The sequence below is a fragment of the Symphalangus syndactylus genome, chromosome 2 (assembly GCF_028878055.3).
Source record: "Symphalangus syndactylus isolate Jambi chromosome 2, NHGRI_mSymSyn1-v2.1_pri, whole genome shotgun sequence".
NCBI classification, from domain to species: Eukaryota; Metazoa; Chordata; class Mammalia; order Primates; family Hylobatidae; genus Symphalangus; species Symphalangus syndactylus.
Window position 1 is genome coordinate 16,886,193 of NC_072424.2, and position 20,671 is coordinate 16,906,863.

General features: G+C 44.1%; 1 protein-coding gene across 9 annotated transcripts in view; it reads left to right on the top strand.

Moving 5' to 3' along the window:
- The window catches only part of FGFR2 (fibroblast growth factor receptor 2), a 121,421-nt gene that overhangs the window by 70,216 nt on the left and 30,534 nt on the right, over positions 1-20,671 (top strand). For 4 of the 9 annotated variants that reach the window (XM_055246825.2, XM_055246845.2, XM_055246808.2 and 1 more), the window contains 3 exons: positions 9,035-9,225; positions 11,720-11,864; positions 13,907-14,109. In XM_055246825.2, the coding sequence (XP_055102800.1) occupies positions 9,035-9,225; positions 11,720-11,864; positions 13,907-14,109 (539 nt within the window). The remainder of the gene's footprint in view (positions 1-9,034; positions 9,226-11,719; positions 11,865-13,906; positions 14,110-20,671) is intronic. The other 5 variants (XM_055246835.2, XM_055246864.2, XM_055246817.2 and 2 more) reach the window with 2 other exon arrangements.

Consider the following 20,671-nt stretch of genomic DNA (forward strand, 5'->3'; position numbering starts at 1 on the left):
TAAAAATTAGCCAGGCGTCATGGTGCACGCCTGTAGTCCCAGCTATTCTAAAGGCTGAGACAGGAGAATTGCTTGTACCTGGGAGGCAGAGGTTGCAGTGAGCTGAGATTGTGCCATTGCACTCCAGCCTGAGCAACAGAGCGAGACTCCATCTCAAAATAAATAAATAAATTTTACATTTTGGACTGAAAAAACAAAACCATTCTGTATGTGAGACTCTCACCGAGTGTTCATAGGGAGGGACTGGGGCTGGGGCCTGACTTGAGGCTTCCCATCTGGCTTGGACAGTGAGAAAGGAGTGGCGTTTGGATTGAAGGCTTTTGTGATCTGGGTGACGATTTTGAAGTTTCTCTTTAGGTCATGCTGTACTTAGAAGTATCTAGAACCATGATTATTTTCAGTTTCTGAGTTTCATCTCCAAGAAAACAAATGAGATTTATTGTTCAGCCTCTCATGTTATTCCTATCAAAGGGAGGCCTTTCTTGTTTGCTCAGATGAGCTGAAAGCTTTTACTTCTGCTCGAACCGCCCTAGGAGCAAAACAAGGCATGTGAGAGATGAGCATGGTAGATTTTCTAGACTTCTCTAGAAGAAAGGCTTTTTAGATGGCGAAAGTTGATGAAACCTGCCAGCATTTTTACAATGGACATCCCTCTATGTCTGCACATCTCAATCTCCTTCGTTCTTACTAGTGGCCAATATGCTCTTCTTTCATGGATATGGTACAATTCGTTTAATCATATTAAACAACATGATTGTTGTGCAGATCTTCTGTTTTCCAGTAAAAAAAACGCTACAGCGACAAGCTTTGTCCACACTTATTTATTGGGCATCTGTGTGAATATTTTTCTAGGACAGATTTGTAAAGGTTGGTTAACTGGATCGTTTTTGATAGATTTCAGTCAAACGTTTTAAAGCTAAGGGGCCTTAGTTGGAGTGGTTGCTGTCTTTGACGGAGGGCTCCCCTGTGGTTTGGTTTTTAGCTTCTTTGCAAATCATTTGAGAGAAGATACTCTAATTGGGAGTTCACCCATTGTAATAAGAGGGTATACCTAATTCCTGGACATCAAAAAAGAACAAACTTTTCCAGCTCGAAGGAAACATTTTCTTCCCCTGAAGGAAACCCAGCTATGCGGACACCAGCTGATGATCGTGCATTCCTGAAAGATGTTGCACCCCCTATGGCAAGTGGCGGCTGCTGAGGCTCTGATGTGAGTCCCAGGCATGAATGCTCTCAGCTGTGTTTACCTCAGCTCCTCAGGAGGGAGCCTGGGAGACTGACGTCTGAGTTTTACATCAGTGTCCAAACCCAAGCACAGCCTAGGGAGGGACCTCCTGCCCAGTGTGTGTGGGTCAGGAGATAGAAAAGCTCTCACTGCGTAAACTGGACAAGGTCAATGTACCTCGCTGATTGAGAAGGTAGGTTTTCCATGACCCTAGAAATTGATCTTGTTCACTCTGAGATATTGTCACCTTTGTTATGTCTCCTTTTTAAAAAAAATTGTGGTAAAATATACATAACATAAAATATACCTCTGTAACCATTTTTGAATGTGTAATTCAGTGACATTAAGTACATTCAATTTGTTGTGCAACTATCACCATTGTTCATCTCCAGGACTTTTCCATCATCCCAAAACCATGACTCCTGTTAGCAAAAGAGACCAATTTCGAACCTAAATTTGGCATAATAACTCTCTGGTTACCGAAGAATCTTCAGTTCTGGTGAAATTTTTTGAAGGCAGAGAGCTCAGAGTATCTTAAACACTTGGGGTATAAATAACACACAGCCCTACTCCTGTAATTCGCCCAAGAAGACCCAAATTGATACCCAGCTGGTAGAAGCCACTCAACCCCAAGCCAAATAATACAGCCTGTAACATTAATTAGGGAAGGTACTAATAATACAGGCTGTAACATTAATTAGGGAAGGTACTTTGCCTCCACCTGCTTTGGTCTTCCCAGGCCCTGAGCCCAGCCAGCACTTTACTCTCTCCTTCACTTCATCGAGCAAGCACAAAGGCATTAGTGGTGTTTTGCTTCTAGCATTTCACAGGGTGCAGCCTCCATAAGTCACTTTGTGACTTTAGTGCTGGAGGGAGGACGCTTCATTTTTACCCAAACAAGTTTGTTCCGCAGACTTCACTCTCTCTGCAAAGAGACGCGTGTGTTTTAGAGGAAGTGGGAGCCCCAGCCGATTCTGCAAGACTTCCGAGAGTCAGATATCCAGACAGAAGAAGCGGACACCTGGGTGACCAGACAGCAAAGAGGAAAGAACAAAACGAGCATGTGCCAAGCCTGTGAGAGAGAAAGAGCAACAAACCAGTGACCTTCTACAAAAATGTGTTTAAACAAAACAAAACGGGTGACTCTGGGTGCCCAGCATCCCAGCCCACTCATCTATTCTAGGAGGTGACAAGCCAAAATACTGGCTGTGGGCACCTGGGCTCTTTCTGAAGGTGAAGTCTTCCTGGCCATCATAGCGTTCCCTTTTTCTGCTCATCATTTTTAGTTCTGACCTTCCTTTGTGCTGATCTTCAGAAGCTGGAGAAAGCTTCATATTTCTGGGAAAACAAAACAAAACTCAGAACCCAATGAGATTTAGCCTGTCAGGCTCGAGTGCATTAGGTGGAGTCTTGACAAGGCAATGAACTCATTCTACTAATTGTAATTAGCGCGAGGCCTTTAGCAAGTTCTGGGCTCCTCAGACTTCAGAGGGCTTTGATCGGCCTCCTCCTCCTCCTAATAACCATGCCTCATGCTAACTGGTTTAGTGCGTTTTTATGCAACAAAAGCAACCACCGCCTACTCTTTAGAAAAAAGCTAGGCAGGCTTTAGAAAAAGAATTCTCAGTTGTTTTCACTTGTCCTCCAAATCGCAGAATGTTCTTTCCCTTTTCAGCTCTTTGGTGTTGCTAAGAGACTGCCATTTTGGAGGAAAGGTAATTAAATTTTGATTTTAATTTAAAGACAGAGCAGGCGAGGTTATCCACGCTCCTTACATGAATGAAGCCTGAGAGCAGGAGACTGGCTGTTTCCAGATCAATACTGGGAACTCCGTGTGATTTGAGTCTCTTGGTGTTTGACTGCCGGAGAGAGGTGGCTTTGAAATGGCTCTTTGTGGCAAGTACTGCCTAACTTTTGGGGAGAAATGCTCAGGAGACCAGTGTGAGCCGGGAAACCAGCCACTCTGTGCTTGATTAATTTATAGGTGTAATTTAAGAGCCTGGTTCTCCTTCTGATCCCCGGGATGCATGTTTACTGAGCCTGTAGACATGAGGCCTCTCGGCTCGGTGGACATTTTTTATGGCCTTTGCTATGTCAGAGCAAAAGTTGTAGATCTCTTATGAGCAAACATATTACCATGTCCAGAGGAGGACTGGCATGTTATAAAATTTCAATGGTCAATTAACAAAGATTTATTCTTTGTCACTCAGGTATTTTTTTCCTCTCTCTCTCCCTCAGTAATGACCTCTTGGAAGGAAGCAGGCTGGGCTTTCCTGCTGCAGTCTTTAGGTGGGTTATGGCTCCCAGCTACAGAGCAGGGCTTGACAGAGCCCATCCTGATATTTCAATTCTTAGCAGCTGGGCTTTCTGCTTTAGTAGAGTGGACACTTGAGAAAAGGGGGCGAGACCGAGAGTGAGAGAGAGAGAACGCTGGGAGAGAATGTATTTTTTAAAGCACTTCAGCCTGTGTTTACTACGCGTTTATTTGGTGGAACCTCATTCCAGCAGTGCAGCCAACTGTCCCGGCAGCAGTGGCCGCACCCTTTGGACTGCTTTCCATTCCGTCTTAATCTGGAATTCACACAGGCACCTTCCAATCACTCTTTTGAAGGTTCTCATCTTGTTCCAGGTCCATGCACTGTGCATTTGCAACCTGCTGAACCTCAGGACGTCTATTCTTATATGCGTATATATATATAATTAAAATTACAGTAAACAGAGGAGCTACTCATCAGCCTGTTTTCCATGTGTTTATCTCACTCCCTTTGTAAAAAGGACAATCTGTTTTATATAATATCTGAGAGTTAAACATGCTAGAAGAGAACCTTGCCTAAAACTGTAAATCTTTCCTGTCCTTCCTGGTGGAGAAGATGTGATTTTTGTTATCACATGGAAGAAGAGACGAACTGGCACTGGGCTTTAGTCTCTCACCCAGAGATAATTCATCAAGGGATTCTTTTTATATCAGTTTGTTGCAAAAAAGTTGCAGACTTGAGGGGTTTGGTTTGCCCAGGGACCGGGGAGGTTCCTGGTGGGGAGAACACATGAGCTCTTGGGGGCATCGTCCCCTTTGTCTCTGCCGTAGTGCCCACTGGGCTAGGCCACGAAGGGGGCCCCCACTCTGCCCAGCCTGCATCCTCGTCCACCATCTGCACCCTGCCATCACCTCGGTTTTTCAGAAGTTAGGACAGGAGTCCAGGTGCTGTCATTCACTTACTGTTCACTGTTTCTGAGGTTCTTATGGATTCCGAGGGGTGGTGGATCGCTGAAGGATTCGAGAGGAGGAGCGCAGGGTTCGGCAGATGCTGGCATCCTGGGCCCTTTTCCAAGACGTCCAGGCCTCCTTCTCCGACTTGTTTAAGGGCAGAGAATAAGGTTGCAAAGGAAATCAAAGCCTGATGTGGAGAAATGAAACATGAGACCTACTGACTTTTTAAAAACATTTTAAATAACATTCTCTAAGGTTTCATTTTATACTGAAGGCAGCTGTAATAAGTTTGGAAGACAGTGTAAGGTTTCTATTACAGAACAATCCTGCTTGCAGTTTTTCTACCAGAAGTGAGAAAGGGCGGAGGGGGAGTGGAGGTGGTTAAGAGGTTATTTTGTATAAGGTGAGAAAATTTGAAAAGATGAATTCAAGACTGCAAGCGTGTAACATTTGGTATGCTGTAATTTGCAAATGCAATAACATTAAACCATTGCAAACTTGGGGTGTGTGTGTGTGTGTGTGTGTGTATACATAGCCGGGATAGCATTGGAATAACTTAATAACTGGAGCTCAGCAGCACTTTGACCACAAGGAAAACAAGACTGCAGCTCTGTAGTGGGCCCTGCCAGTGTTGCCTCAGTGACTAAATTCCCTGCCGAAGCCTGGCGCGGGCCAGAGATGTCAGGCGGGATGAAAGCACTCATTGTTCACGGGGCATCATTATTTGGTACTGCATACACAATGTTTACTTGTGAAACGATTTATTAGAAACAAATATGTTTTAGAAAGAGGACTTGGTTTGAAACTCAGTTGATCTGGCTTATGACATATAAGATTTTATTACCTTTGTTTCTAAGAATAGATATGTAGGCCTACTGTAAATATTTCTCTTAAAACGCACCCACACTACACACACACGTGCATGTGCAAGTACAAAACTGGAAAACGGAGCCAGGGCATGAGTTGATACTAAAATTCACATTTCTGTGTGAAGGAGTAAACCTTCTTACTATTTGCTAGGTGCATAGGAGCATAGTTTGTGACCTTGTCTGGCAGGATCTAGCCCAGAGGACAGCTTCCCCTCGTGCTATGAAGTCTCTTGGTAGGAGGCCTGGTGAGGAGAGGAGTGTGTGTCTCTTCGTGCGCGGACTTAACTCTGTCCTCCCCACATGGATGAGGCCAGCTGGGATTAAACCAGACCTTGGTCACTGCCCGCTGCGGACAGGTCCCTGGGGTGTCCAGCCAGCTGCTAGGCCTGACCAGGAGGCTTGCTGGGGCCCATCCCTGGGTCATTGTATGAGCCAGAGAGCAAGGGTTTCACCTGACATCTGAAGGGACCCAGCTTTGAGATTTTCTGCCCACAAACACCAGAAGTCTTAACTTCAGGCTCTTTGCTCAGCCTACATGGGCAATATAGGGGCAAATGAATGATTTCTTTGCAGCTCCAGTATCCTTATCTTTATAATGTGAAAACATAGATGTCTGTGAAGTGATGGGAGATTCTGAAATGAAATGTGCTAAGAGTAACCACTGGCACTTTTTCTTTCTTTTTAAAGACCAGCAACAGGCTTATGCAGTAAAATCAATTTGCACATGGTCTGGCTCTTGTCCAACAAATTCCACTAGATGATATTTTAATCTGAAAGGCCCAATACAGGAAAATGTAGGTATCTATTGTTCTAATTTGCTGTTTCCAGCCCAGTGCACGGGGATTCTCAGGTACAGTGCAGAGACATCCTTGGTGTGCTGAGCTGGCTGGGTTCTCCTCATTTCCCTCAGTTGTTTTTTAACACTGGAGGTTAGGGTAGTGGTGCCCACACCTAGGGGAGGAAGAGAGGGAGGAGGCTGGTAAGTGCAGGCCTGTCGGGATGGAGTTGTATTCATGAATGGACACATGATTGTGTTTTGTGTGGCTTTTGACAGATCTGTGTAGGAAGGTTCCAGTAAGTTTGTATGACAAGATCAGGTAGCAGTCTGGTGGTCTGGTGGTTATTTAATTCTTTTTGTTTTATTTCATTTTATTGTTGCAAGAATGCTAAGCATGAGAACTACCATCTCAACTAAGTTTTTTTTTTCTTTTCTAAGATGGGGTCTCACCTGTTGTCCAGGCTGGAATGCAATGGCATGATCGTGGCTCACTGCAGCCTCAACTTCCTGGGCTCAGGCCATTCTCCCACCTCAATCCCAAGTACCTGGGACTACAGGCATGCACCACCATGTCTGGCTAACTTTTTTTATTATTTGTAGAGATAGGGGTCTTGCTTTGTTGCCCAGGCTGGTCTCACACTCCTGGCCTCAAGCAATCCTCCTGTGTCAGCCTCCAAAGTTCTGGGATTATGCTCAAAGGCGTGAGCCACTGCGCCTGGTCTTCAACTAAGTTTTCAGTATACAATACGTTGTTGTTGACTATAGGCATGATGCCGTGCAGCAGGTCTCTAGAGTTTGCTCATCTTGCTTGACTGAAACTTTATGCGCCTTGATTGCAACTCACCATTTCCTTCCCTGTCCCAGCCCCGGCAACCACTGTTCCACTCTTTGATTTTATGAATGCGATGAATTTAGATACCTCATATCAGTGGAGTCAGGCAGTATCTGTCTTTCTGTGACTATCCTGTTTCACTTAGCATCATGGCTTCCACGTTGTCCCATATCACACTATTTCCTTCTTCTTCATGGCTGAATAGTATTCCGTTGTGTATATAGCCACATTGTAAAAATTAACCCTTTGGCAGACCCTTAGATTGATTCCATTTCTGGGCTATTGTTAATGATGTTGCAATGAATATAGGAGTGCAGATCCTGATTTCAGTTCTTTTAGATAAATAGAGAAGTGGGATTGCAGGATCTTAGGGTAGTTCTTTTTTTAATTTTCTGAGGAACCTCCATATTGTTTTCCATGGTGGCTGCATCATTTTTATTCCCGCCAACAGTGCACGGGGGTTCCAGTGTCTCCACATCCTTGCTGACACTTGTCTTTTTTTTTTTTTTCTTCCCATCCTGACAGGTGTTGTGTGATAGCTCCTTGTGGTTTTGATTTGCATTTCTCTAATGATTAGTGACATTGAGAAACTTTTCATACACCTAGTGGCCATTTGTGTCTTGGAGAAATGCATAGTTAAGTCCTTAGCCCATTTTTCCATGGATATTACTTAACACTTGAGGAGTCTTATGTGTGGTTGCTAGCACACCTTGGCTTGATTGTCTCCGCAAAAGTTCTGCAGAGACCGCCTCTTAGTTGGAGAGAAGCTTTTCCAGGCATAAGATGAGAGGGACAGCATTAGGAGATACACCTAATGCTAAATGACGAGTTAATGGGTGCAGGAAATCAACATGGCCCATGGATACATATGTAACAAACCTGCACATTGTGCACATGTACCCTAAAACCCTAAAGTATAATAAAAAAAAAATAAAAAAAAAAAAAAAAGATGAGAGGGCGTATTCTTTGTTGAGAACGTGTTCTCGAGGGAGAGAGAGGCAAGACAAGTGAAGCTAGGAAGAAATTTTGGGATACCATCTCTGCCCTTTTATAGGGCAGTCTAAAACATAGCCAGGAGTTGGAAACCAGCATCTCCTTATGTTTCATTCAGTGCCATATTGGAACAAGCTAAGAAACATCTACTTGTGCATTTAGTACCTGGCGTAGAGTAACACCTGATATTCATCAAAGAGCTAAATGGATGAGTAAAGAATGAATGAATGGAGTGAATTCCACAATAAAGGGATGAATCCCATTATTAATCAAATCTCTTCATAGCTTTGGGCTTTAGGCTTTAATTTTTAAAACAAAGGTTGGAAGTCTTCTCAGACCATTACTTAGAAATGTATTGGAGCTGAGCGTGGTGGCTCACGTCTGTAATCCCAGCAATTTGGGAGGCCAAGGCAGGTGGATCGCTTGAGTGTAGGAGTTTGAGACCGGCCCGGGCAACATGATGAAATCTTCTCTCTATAAAAAATTTGAAAATCAGCTGGGCGTGGTGGCGGGTGCCTGTAGTCCCAGCTACTCAGGAGGCTGAGGTTGGAGAATCACCTGAGCCTGGGAGGCTGATGCTGCAGTGAGCCGTGATTATGCCACTGCACTCCAGCCTGGGCAATGAAGTGAGACCCCGTCTGAGAAAAGAAAAAAAAAATGTATCGGGAGACATGTGCCTATCAAAACCATTTTTGGTATTCAGAGTGTCTTTAAAGTTAGTCTTGTCATTTGCCTGTGATGTTAAGCTTGTGGTTGAGGTGAGTCTTTGAGGTTATCTCAAATAGGGTAAGTGAAGAAGCTTCCCTCCCCTACCATTTGTCACTTAGATTGTCAGAGTAGAATCTCTTCCCGTATTCATCAGGTGGCCGTGGACAGCCAGTAACCTGGGATGTAATAAGTTCTTCTCTCGATTTTCTAAATAAGTGTTCTTTTTACAAGGGTCACACTCCAGCAGTCTCCTTTGAAGTCGTTTCTGTTATTCGTGGGGCCACGGTGTTATTTCAAAGGTGTCAGCCAGCAGGCTTGAGGCTTTTCTGGCACGAGTTCACTGACAGCCCTCTGGACAACACAACTTATTGGTCTCTCATTCTCCCATCCCTGCTCCTCCTTTCTTCCCTCTCTCCACCAGAGCGATCGCCTCACCGGCCCATCCTCCAAGCCGGACTGCCGGCAAATGCCTCCACAGTGGTCGGAGGAGACGTAGAGTTTGTCTGCAAGGTTTACAGTGATGCCCAGCCCCACATCCAGTGGATCAAGCACGTGGAAAAGAACGGCAGTAAATACGGGCCCGACGGGCTGCCCTACCTCAAGGTTCTCAAGGTGAGGACTTTCTGAATCTAAAGGTACCCACAACTGGGGCCTCCTTCATGGGTTCTTTGATTTCCTGTTGGAGTTGAGAGAGGATGATTCTCTTTTTTGACTAGCCAGCAGAGAGTATGCTAAGGAATTAACAGATCATTACGCTTGCTAGTAAAATTTCACAAGGGAACTATGGAGTAGGGGAAGAACTACTAAACTTGGAGAGAGAATAGTTCAGCTATTTATCAGCCCTGAGATCGCAGACATTTAGGCTTAGCTGTACCTCTATAGAAGTAGAGATCATGATACTGTCTCCCCGATAGGGCGGTTATGCAGAATAAATGGGATGGAGTGGATGGAAAGAGCTTTGAAGGCTCAAGGCATTGTGCCAATGTTGATTGTTACCCCGATGTTGTTTTCCATTAATAGGGCATTAGGATCCAATTTTAGTAGCCACCTTTTAGAAACAATTTGGATTTTTTTTTTTTTTTTTTTTTTTAACAAAAACAAAACAAAACCCTGACCTTTGAAATCCATTCAGAGGTGATTTAGACAATAAACTCTAGGTCATGTTTCTGCACCAGTGAAATGTTGAACAAGGAAAATATCTTTCCCTCCTTATTTCTTGTTTGCAAGCCCCCATTTTCATAGCATCTGCCTCTTTTTTAGATCTAGATTTGCTCTTCAGGAGACTGAGGACAGGGACAGCTAAGTCTGTACAGCTGGCTCTTAACTCCTTGCCTACCATGCCTCCCATGTCTAGTTGCTCATAGAGGATGAATGTCCTTAAGAAGAGCATTCTTCCAGTAGAACCATAGGTGACCCAGCTAAGAACTTTCAGCCAATGAAGTGTTCTCACCAGCTAACAATTCCAAGGATCAAAGGCACTGGGAAAAGATGACCAACCTGGGGACCCACCCAACTTATCCAGTTAGCTATCGGTCACGCCCTCCTGCCCTTCTCTCCACCAGGTCTTTCCATTGTCCACCACTGGACTGATTTTGTTCTTTAAAACCCACAGCCCTTTAATGCCGCTGTTTAGATGTAATGGAGTTTGTTTTCTTGCGGTGTGTTGGTGGTGGGACCATAGACAATGCTAAGACCTTCCTGGTTGGCCGTTATATTGTTCTCCTGTGTCTGTTCTAGCACTCGGGGATAAATAGTTCCAATGCAGAAGTGCTGGCTCTGTTCAATGTGACCGAGGCGGATGCTGGGGAATATATATGTAAGGTCTCCAATTATATAGGGCAGGCCAACCAGTCTGCCTGGCTCACTGTCCTGCCAAAACAGCAAGGTAACAATGCTTTCATTTTTGTCTTTTTTTAAAAAGAAAGCTGGATATAGAAGCTGAAAAGACTTGGTGCTTTGGGAGACTGCAGGCAGCTTATAGGATAACTCTTGTGGCCTTGGTATATTTATAATAATCTTTCTTCGGTGATGCAGCTGGTATGATGCCAGTAGCCATGGAAAAATGCCCACAACGTTCAAAGTGCTCGCTCCGATTTCTTCTAGAGATTAGCCTCCACCCCACCCAGTTTTTAAGTTGTTCCTTCTGGTTGATCTTGTTTAGGCTGCACATTTCCCATCATTACTGCACATTAACACCATTTAAAACACACGCTTCCATGCCTGTTTAATGTGGGGCATTTGAGTATCAGCAGAGTTTGTCTCCTTCTACTTCAAATTTTTAGGGAAATATTGGCATGATGCAATTTGTTCAACAAAGCATCATTTCTTTGGTTGCATACCTGATCCTTATGAGATGCTGTTCTTGATCTCGTTGCACCACATTTGAGGGGAGTTCATCTTACTGAATGAATGTACTACTGGATGCTACTAAAGGCAAAAGGTTGACTTTTTAAGTTTGTCATGACTCACATCCAAATGTTTATTAATAAAAAGAAAAAAAGCCCAGTTTTTTTGGTTACCAAGATGATGCTTGCTTCCATTTCTTTTTGTCAATGCTATGTAGGGCAAGATGGTATTGCAGAAGTAAAAATAACCAGAGCCTGGTAACCAAGACAACCTTCCACCCTGATTGGTTGCCACAGGGCCAGGTGGATGGGTGAGGTGTCCATCTGGGCTTATGTGCAATGTGTTGTCTTAAAACACAGCAATTTAGATAGAACTACCCTTTCCTCTTGGTGGGAGTCTGCAGCCAACAGGACCAGAACCAGCTTGGCCTTCTGGGCACCATACTTTTGGAAAACCACCCCTAAATGCAAACCAAAGCACAGGCCAAGAGAACGGACCTCTGTGGGTTGATTTTTTCCATGCGTTTGATTGCGTGCATGTCTAGGAGGTGAAGCCGGTGTGGTGACGGGCCTGTGGAGGTGAGCTGGTCAGTGTTGCTCCGTGTCTCTTGGTTGTGGGCTTTGTGGATGGGCTGCAGTCGGAATCTCCCGGTGGCCAGCACCCCCTGAAGCCCCTGGTGCAACGCCTTGTGGTTCCACAGCCCCCTCCACAATCATTCCTGTGTCGTCTAGCCTTTTCTCTTGCTTCCCTTGTTTTCTAGGCTGCCGGTGTTAACACCACGGACAAAGAGATTGAGGTTCTCTATATTCGGAATGTAACTTTTGAGGACGCTGGGGAATATACGTGCTTGGCGGGTAATTCTATTGGGATATCCTTTCACTCTGCATGGTTGACAGTTCTGCCAGGTATATACTATTCTTTCTCTCTGGGTTTTTTTCCCTTTTCTTGGTTGATTGCTATAAAATTAACACAGCTTCTGTTATCAGAAATGGCCCCTTTTATCCTTGCATAAAGATATAAAAAATGTTAAAAATGATCCCTCAGGGATAAGAAAACTGCCTTGGAAATTCACACACAATGAGATCCCACACTCACAGTTATGATCAAGGGAAATTTCACCCTTAAAACCTGAAGGGATCTCATATTTTTAGTGAGTCATTGAGCCAACGTATAAATTAGCCCATCCCCCTTTCTCTTAAGGAAGAAGTTGACATTACTTTGTAAAATTCAAAGTAATTTATTTTAATTTCAAATTCCATTTTGCTAAAATCCTATATGTGTTTTTATTGCTTTCATCCCACTTTGTATTTTTAACGAGCTATAAATAGAGGGATGTGTATGGAGGAGCCTGGGGAGCGGCACCTCTGAATGTCAGGTGCACAGAAGCAGTGTGTTGCCTACCTTGGGGATCGGTGGCTTGCTGCATGTTGCGATCGAATGGACTTTCGGTTTGCTTTCGTTGCAAAGCATGCTCCTGCCATCTTGGGCTTGATGTTATTTCTGCCTCACAGAGAAATAAACATCATTGCAGCCCGGTTGCCTAAACATTGCTGCTGTCTGAATCTTTAACCGACATCTCTATTCTAGTGAAACTTTCTTGAAATTAAACACTGTCCTCTCTGATGCATCTGCCTCTTTGTCATTTCCTTTGTGAAACTGCAGAGACTGTAGTTTGCTAGCTTATGATGTTCCACTCCAGTTATTAATTCCTTGTTTTTAGAGTACAGTGCCTACCTGCATGCTTATTTTACATCTAGTAAAAATAAAATAGATCGTTTCATTTTTGTGCTGTTGCTGCTGAGAGTTTTGACTATCTTGCAAGTATTTTTCTGATTAAAATGTATAAGCTTTCAATAATACCATTGCATCCGTTTTTCCTTTTGTTGCAAATCTGCTCTGTGAATATTTGCTTTGAAACAAAGAGACGTCTCTTATGTTGAAGCTTGCTTTTATTTGCAGTACTGCATTCTGTGGTGCCTAACTGGCACTTCTTAACCAGTTTGCCTGACAGTGCTAGCACTTAACTAAGAATGCAGTTTGAGAAAAACACTGTTTGGAAATACACTGCTTGTAGATGGATCATCGAGGACTAAGAAGAAGGCAGACATTGGAAGTTGATATAAAAATGTGCTAAATTAAGTAATTATATGTATACTCACACATAATACCTTTATGTTTTTTCTTTAAGAGAAAAGCTGTAGTGACATAACAGTATAACCAGATATGTATAAACTTAAAAGGTTATTAAGGAATATTATAAGCTTTATGTATTATGGAGCTAATGGTTCTATATTATAAGCAATTCAATCTGTGTATTTAATGCATTGGTTTGTTTATGGACTGGATGGTATTAAGGAATTCACCAAAACTTTTTCGGACCAGCCTACTAGATGAACATCAGTTTCATATGGAATTGTGTTCATCCAGGTTAAATTATCCTGTGGAGTCTTCCTTTGGAAGAGCCTACCCATGTAAGACTGAAGCATTGTCACTGTCTCCTTAGAAACAAAAGCGGGCATCGTTGATATTTCAGAATTTTTTATTTGGCTTGTATTCACAGACCATCATGAAAGATAATCCTTTCATTGTGGGTACAGTTGGTCGTCCTCCACTCAAGTGTCTAACAGAATGTGGCCTCATAGCCTGCCCTGTGCAACTGGGTGTCAGCCACTCACTGGATTGCAGGTGCCCACTGAGGCTAGAGACAGTGACTACCTGGGTCCTGGTGGTCAAATGGTGAACCCCTGGTTATTCATTTTCATTTGGGAGAGGCACTTGGCAGGCCTATGGCCCCTGCCATTCTGCAGGATTGAGTTTTTGGGAAGCCCACCTTGCCTTGAGAATGGTCGTCACCTTTGGTTCCTTTGGTTGTGCTATGATGCATCAGTCTGGTGTGCTAACTCTATGGCCTGCTTATCTGTTCCTCCTCCTGTGATCTGCAATCTAGCTCCTGGAAGAGAAAAGGAGATTACAGCTTCCCCAGACTACCTGGAGATAGCCATTTACTGCATAGGGGTCTTCTTAATCGCCTGTATGGTGGTAACAGTCATCCTGTGCCGAATGAAGAACACGACCAAGAAGCCAGACTTCAGCAGCCAGCCGGCTGTGCACAAGCTGACCAAGCGCATCCCCCTGCGGAGACAGGTAACAGAAAGTAGATAAAGAGTTTAAAGAAATTTACTCCTCCCCCATGACCCAGCCAGCTCATGGATCTTGCACTCTTGCTTTGATACCATCGACTTCTGTGAGCTTCCATGTGCGAGTGATTCTGGTGTGATGCTTGGCGGTCACCCAGTTAGTGTTTGGAGCTTGGAGAGTCTAGTCATGGTGCGTCGCTTGGATCAGTGGGGTCCAGTTCCAAGGGCAAGAAAGGACAACAGTGTCAGAATCAGAAAACCAATCAGCAGGACTAGAAATAACTGGAGGCAAATCCCCCTGTGTGTGTTTGATCAGACTCAAGTACAGCGGTCTCTTCGAAGCTTTAGCCACATTTGTGTCCTGTGATCTAATACCTTTTTTAAGATAAGCATGAACATTCGCTTGGGACTTATGCCACGAACAGGAAAGAGACTCTAAGTTCTCGGACTTATTTTTTAAAGTCAAGATCAGTATCTTATGCCCTGGGGGTGCATCTGAACTGTTTGATTTAAACTGGTGCACGATAACTTTCTACACGGAATTTTGGCTTAACCTCTTTGCAACTTACAATAGAATTGCATGCATCTATTATGTCTCATTGTTAGTAGTTCACAGGGGTGGCTGTGGATTTATTGGTAGAATATTTGTATGGAACCAGCAACAGATTGTTTTTAACCCGCAACTTGGTCTTTGGTGGTTGCTTTTTGCTTGGTTTAATTTTGCTTTGGGGGAGATGGGGCAAGATGGAGCCTCTGCTGTAAACCAAAGCCCTGCATAGGTCGGTGGGACAGGAAATGCTGCAGCTCTTTTCTGCTTGTTCACAGAGATGGAAGCGGAAGGCAGATGTAGATGCAGAACGTTTACAAAAGCATTTGAAACTTCGTTCTGATAAAGGTTTCTTTTGAAATAGCAAGTAAAACAGCAAACTCATTGGCTCTATTTCAGTGTATATTTTAGTAAAATGTATGGGGTGCTTGTTAAAATTTCAGATTCCTTTGTCTCAGCCCCAGAGATTCTTGTTCAGTCATCTTGGATAAGGCCAGGAATCTGCATTTTACACAAGACCTATGGTGATTTTAGAATGCACTTTGAGAAACTCCAGGTTAATCCCAGGCGTGCCTCTCCCGGGACTTCAGGTAGGAATGACATTTTCTGGACAAGGCATTAGGAAGGATTAGGAACCAGTTGGTCAGCAGTGGTTTTGGCATGGGTCTGGCTGTTCACAACCCAGCTCCAAACCCCCGGCTGAATGGGTCCTTGTTAACTTCTCTGAAGCCGTGTTTCAAGCAGGCCTTTCTTTGTGGAGACGGAGGATAGAATTTAAAGTGTGTGTCAAGTGTAGGCGAATGACCAAATTGTGTTAAGAGCATGGAAAAAGGGGGCCTGTTGGGTCACGTCTGCCACCAAGAACGCTGTTGTCATTTTGAGTGACATGATTATCTTTCTTGGGGCCAGGAAAGCAAAGATGAGGCCAGTTGGCCAACCAGTTTCTAGAAGAGTCCAGTCCTGAGATAACTCTTACATGGTTTCTATTATTTTTTTTTCTAATAGGGAAAAATGCTAACTTCTGGAGGCAACTTGTAATTGGGCATAGCTAGGCCACTGCCCCTTAGTTATCTCATCATCTTTTTTTCTGCAACTGTTACAATGCTTTTCTTTTTACTTAATATAAAAGGGTAAGATGCCCTTAAAATCCCCCTGACTCAGCCACAGTCACTGTTTTCTTTCCCCAGTGCCAGCTGGCTTTTCTTCACTGTCCATCTAAGAATACAGTCTGAGAAAAATAGTATTTGGAAATATACTGCTTATGGATGTATCCTTGAGGACTAAATAGAGGGCAGACATTGGAAGTTGACGTAAGAATGTTCTAAATTAAGTAATTATATGTATACTCACATGCAATACCGTTTATATTTTTTCTTTAAGAGAATTCAGCCTGGCCGGGCGTGGTGGCTCACGCCTGTAATCCCAGCACTTTGGGAGGCTGAGGCGCGTGGATCACCCAAGGTCAGGAGTCCGAGACCATCCAACCTGACTAACATGTTGAAACCTTGTCTCTACTAAAAGTACAAAAATTAGCTGGGTGTGGTGGTGCATGCCTGTAGTCCCAGCTGTTTGGGAGGCTGAGGCAGGAGAATCGCTTGAACCTGGGAGGTGGAGGTTGCAATGAACCAAGATCACACCATTGCACTCCAGCCTGGGCAACAAGAATGAAACTCCGTCTTTTAAAAAAAAAAAAAAAAAAAAAGAGAGAATTCAGCCTAAGTTGGTCCTTTTTCCTCTCTTCCGTGTGTTACCAGAGGGAACATCAGAGTTCCTTCCTCTTTTTCTTCCCTCCTTCCTTTATTTATTCATCATAATTTACTAAGTGCTGGGTATAAACCAGGTTACATGTAAGACACAGCCTGTCACATTCACCAGTGGTTCCAAGGTTATTTGATGGTAAATGCCTGTAATCCTAGCTCCACAGGAGGCTGAAGCAGGAGGATCCTTTGAACCCAGGAGTTCAAGACCAGCCTGAGCAACACAGCGAGACCCCAACTCAAAAAAACAAAACAAAACCCAAAGTGGGAAAAAAAAGAAAATGTAATTGCCTTGTGTTCAGTAGGGCCAAGGAGTATAACAGAAGCAGAGGAAACAGGGCAAATACCAGTTCCCTGGAAAAGTACATCTCTGCAAGATTAACATATTTGGGGGGAATGTTGACACACCTCAGCTCCTTCTATATGTCCAAGTGGGGTACATTATTGGATCTTCACAAAGAATGTTTCATCAGTAAGCATGGCCCCTTTGGTAGAGAAAGAGATGCTTATCGGGTATCTGGATAAAAGAGGGTTATTGGACTGGAGCTGGAATGAAAAGCCCCAGAAGGGCCTGCAGATACGTTGATGACAGAGCAAATACCACAGGGATGCCAAGCATGCCTTTACCTGGCGACAGGTGAGCCTCTAATCAGATGTGTCAGGGATGGGTTGTTCCTAGGCATTTATGAGGCCACTTTTTATTCTGTGTTGGCCAGTCTCCTCTAGGACACAGGGATCACTCAATGTCTCCGTGGCCCTGACTCTCCCTCTCCAACACCCATACACACACAGCGTCTCACTCAGGTCCCTCAGTCCATCCTTGTTCTCTTTTTAGAACAAGAAAAGCTGAGTTTTTGTTCCTCCTGTGAGTTTTTCCTTCTTGGCATTTATTAATTTGCACTAGACTTACTGGTGTAACACAGACGTTTCAGTTTATGTTATTTTTTTGAGCAAAAATATTTTTTTCCAGTACCAAAGAAGAAATTCCTTGCAATCATTTCCTAGTAAGCGTGAATTTTTTGAGACTTTGTATGCACATGGCTTGAAGAAGGAGAAGCAACTTTTGGGTGGTTGGGAGGCAGATGGCAGGTGGCATCTCCCTGTGTCCTTTGATGGAGGCTCATGTCACATTCAGTGTCAGGGCTTGGGCACCGTGCCAGACACTGCTCACCCACTCCCACTCCTTTGGCACCCAGCAAGTTAAATGAGACCAACAACAGCCAGCCCAGAGAGGGGCATCTTTGTGAGCGTGTTGGTTCCTGGTACAGGTCTGCTGGACAGCCAGTGGCCAATGTGAAGCAGCCTTTGTGAGTTAAAGGGGGCAGCATCACTTTCTGTGTTTTCCACACATCAACTGGGTGGTGGGGGAAGGTGTAGGGGTGGGTGGAGGATGGTGTGCAGAGGAAACTGAGGATGCCTGTTTAGGAGACGTGCAGTGTTGCTGGGTTTGCTGAATCAGTTTTACATCGAGCACGTCAGTTTCTTTCTCCGGGGCTTGAAGCTTCCAAAGGGTAGGATGGAGATTTAACTGTCTTATGGTCGGCTCCGTCCAGATAAATTCATCTCCTGTGCAGCTTACACCCTCTCTCACTGCCGTCAGCATGGTACAAGAGGCTGCAGGGTGGTTTTTTTTTTTTTTTTCCAGGCTTTAGTTTCACCTTCTCAGCTGCTGATACAGGTGGGCTGACACCAGACAAAAATCAAGAGCAGGCTGGGTGCCGTGGCTCATGCCTGTAATCCCAGCACTTTGGGAGACCAAGACAGGCAGATCACCTGCAGTCAGGAGTTCTAGACCAGCCTGGCCAACATACAGTGAAACTCCGTCTCCACTAAAAAATACAAAAATTAGCTGGGTGTGGTGGTGCATGCCTCATGTCTCAGCTGCTTGGGAAACTAAGGCAGGAGAATCACTAGAACCCAGGAGGTAGAGGTTGCAGTGAGCTGAGATCGCACCACTGCACTCCAGCCTTGGTGACAGTGATACTCCATCTCACACACACAATAAAATAAAATAAAATAAAATAAAATAAAATAAATAATAAATCAAGGGCAGTGAAGGCTACCTCTTGTAACAATACTTTTGAGGCAAATGGCATGTTCCTGGGGACGTTAGGAATTAGGACCAAGATGAAGGGGGAGGAGCGGAGCGGGTGCCTCGGGGGAGGAATGTGTGACTCAGTAGCCAGTTCTCAGGTCCAGTGTTAGTGATCCTCAAACATATGCCAAATTCCGGGAAGGGGGATGGATGTTCTACTCCTAGAAGCTCGTTTACTGCCTGGCAGCTGAACATCATGATCTGGGAATATTCTCTGTATTTTGGTCAATCAGGTGGTCTAAACCTTACCGGCTCCAGAAAACATTTGGGTAATTAGAGTGGTCACGGATGACTTAACTGGAATCTGCCCTTTCATGTGGGCACCTCGCCCTCCCTGCCCCTATTTCGCTGCTTCCTTTTCTCCTCTCTCAGCCTCCAAAGGACATGACAGTTTGCCCACGATCTGACCTGGATCTTGGCTGATGCGATCTCTCGAGCAGAGCCAGCGCATCTGGGGCTGGTGCGTCATGGCTCTGATAGGTTTACTCAGAGTCCCGGGGAAAGGCCTGCAGGAGGCAGAGACTCGCTACAGGAGAAAAGTGAGTGTCTGATGAACTGCCTTGCCTAATTACCTAAATTTTGTTATAGAGGAATTAAAAATGCAACTTCAGAAGCCTTTGAAGCTTTATCTCAGGCACCCAGCTTACGGTGGTGAAAGCATTTTGTTTGGCCATAGGGGAGTGGTGGGCAAGGCTTATATTAAAGCAGAAGTATGTTAATGCCAGCCTCGTGTTCTGGTGGGGGAAGGTGGTTTACAGCCTAAGAGTCACAGGGCCTGTTTGGCAGGCTGTGGTCCAAGTGTGTTTGTCAGTCCTGGGGAATAAACACACAAGTATTAATTCATCTCTTCTCCCTGGAACATCTTTGCTTCTGCTTGCTCTGTTCTCTGAGAAATCCCCTCTAGATGGTACGTTTAATTCAGTATAAAGAGATAACACTGTTAGACCGGGCGCAGTGGCCCACACCTGTAATCCCAGCACTTTGGGAGGCCAATGTAGGTGGATCATGTGAGGTCAGGAGTTCGAGACCAGCCTGACCAGCATGATGAAACCGTGTGTCTACTAAAAATACAAAATTAGCTGGGCGTGCTGGTACATGCCTGTAATCCCAGCTACTTGGGAGGCTGAGGCAGGAGAACCACTTGAACCCAGGAGGCGGGAGTTGCAGTGAGCCAAGATCGTGCCTGGATAATGAGAGTGAAACTCTGTCTCAAACAAAAAAAAAGAAAAGAAAAAGATAACATTGTTTCTTGGTGGCCCTTTAAAAAGAAAGGAAAAAAAAAACACTTCCTCACTTAATCTCCCATATGTACTATGGAAATGTACGAAAAGCGCATTTACTTAAAAGCTTGACTTACGGCACATGCTAGAGAGATTCCAGAAAGTGAGGAAATGGAATTGGAGTCTGTGAAAATACATGCTTAAAAAAAAAATGCCTGCCAAGATTCGGGAGTGGGAAACCAGTTTACTAGAGTGTTCATGTTGATTGTTTATAAGTAACTCACTTATCACTAACAAGGGAATATATTAAAATTGGTTAGGAAGGAAACTCTGGAATTGAAGTTTCTAGGTAGGAATTGAAGAGTAAGGAAGATTTTGATTTTGTGCAAAAGAAAAGATAATTTAATAGTGCTAAAGAAGTAGAAGGATTTCAGAGAAGAGCAGTGGGAGTTATTTGAGGGTCCTGATTCAGAGGAAAGACGCCCAGTAAAACATGGAGTCCCACAGGGGAATGGCCTGCCCGGGATCGGGCCAAGCCCCCAACACAGGCTCGCTCTTGGAGTCGAAGGGAATGAAGAGAAAGCCAGCCGTATTTTATAGCCCCTGAGGGGATTTTAAAAGCATAGTAAAAATGCATGGAGGTAAAATTAAGATATACCTCGGTAGACAGAGCAATCAAATTCTATAGTTTCTTAGACTTTGCACATTTTCTTACCCTTTCCCCCCCTTTCGTGTTCTTATAAAAGTATTTTCCAGGTTTGTGCATTTAATCTGAATCTCCATACTTCATCTGAACAAAATTCCCATAAGTCATCCTTGTAAACGTCATTTTTTTAAATTCTAATAATAATGACACTAAAGTTGATAAAGGTTTTCTTATTTATTTATTTTTAGGCTTTCCATTTGAAAAGCTGTCACATGAAAATCTTCTCGAGACAGTCTGTTTGGGGGATGGT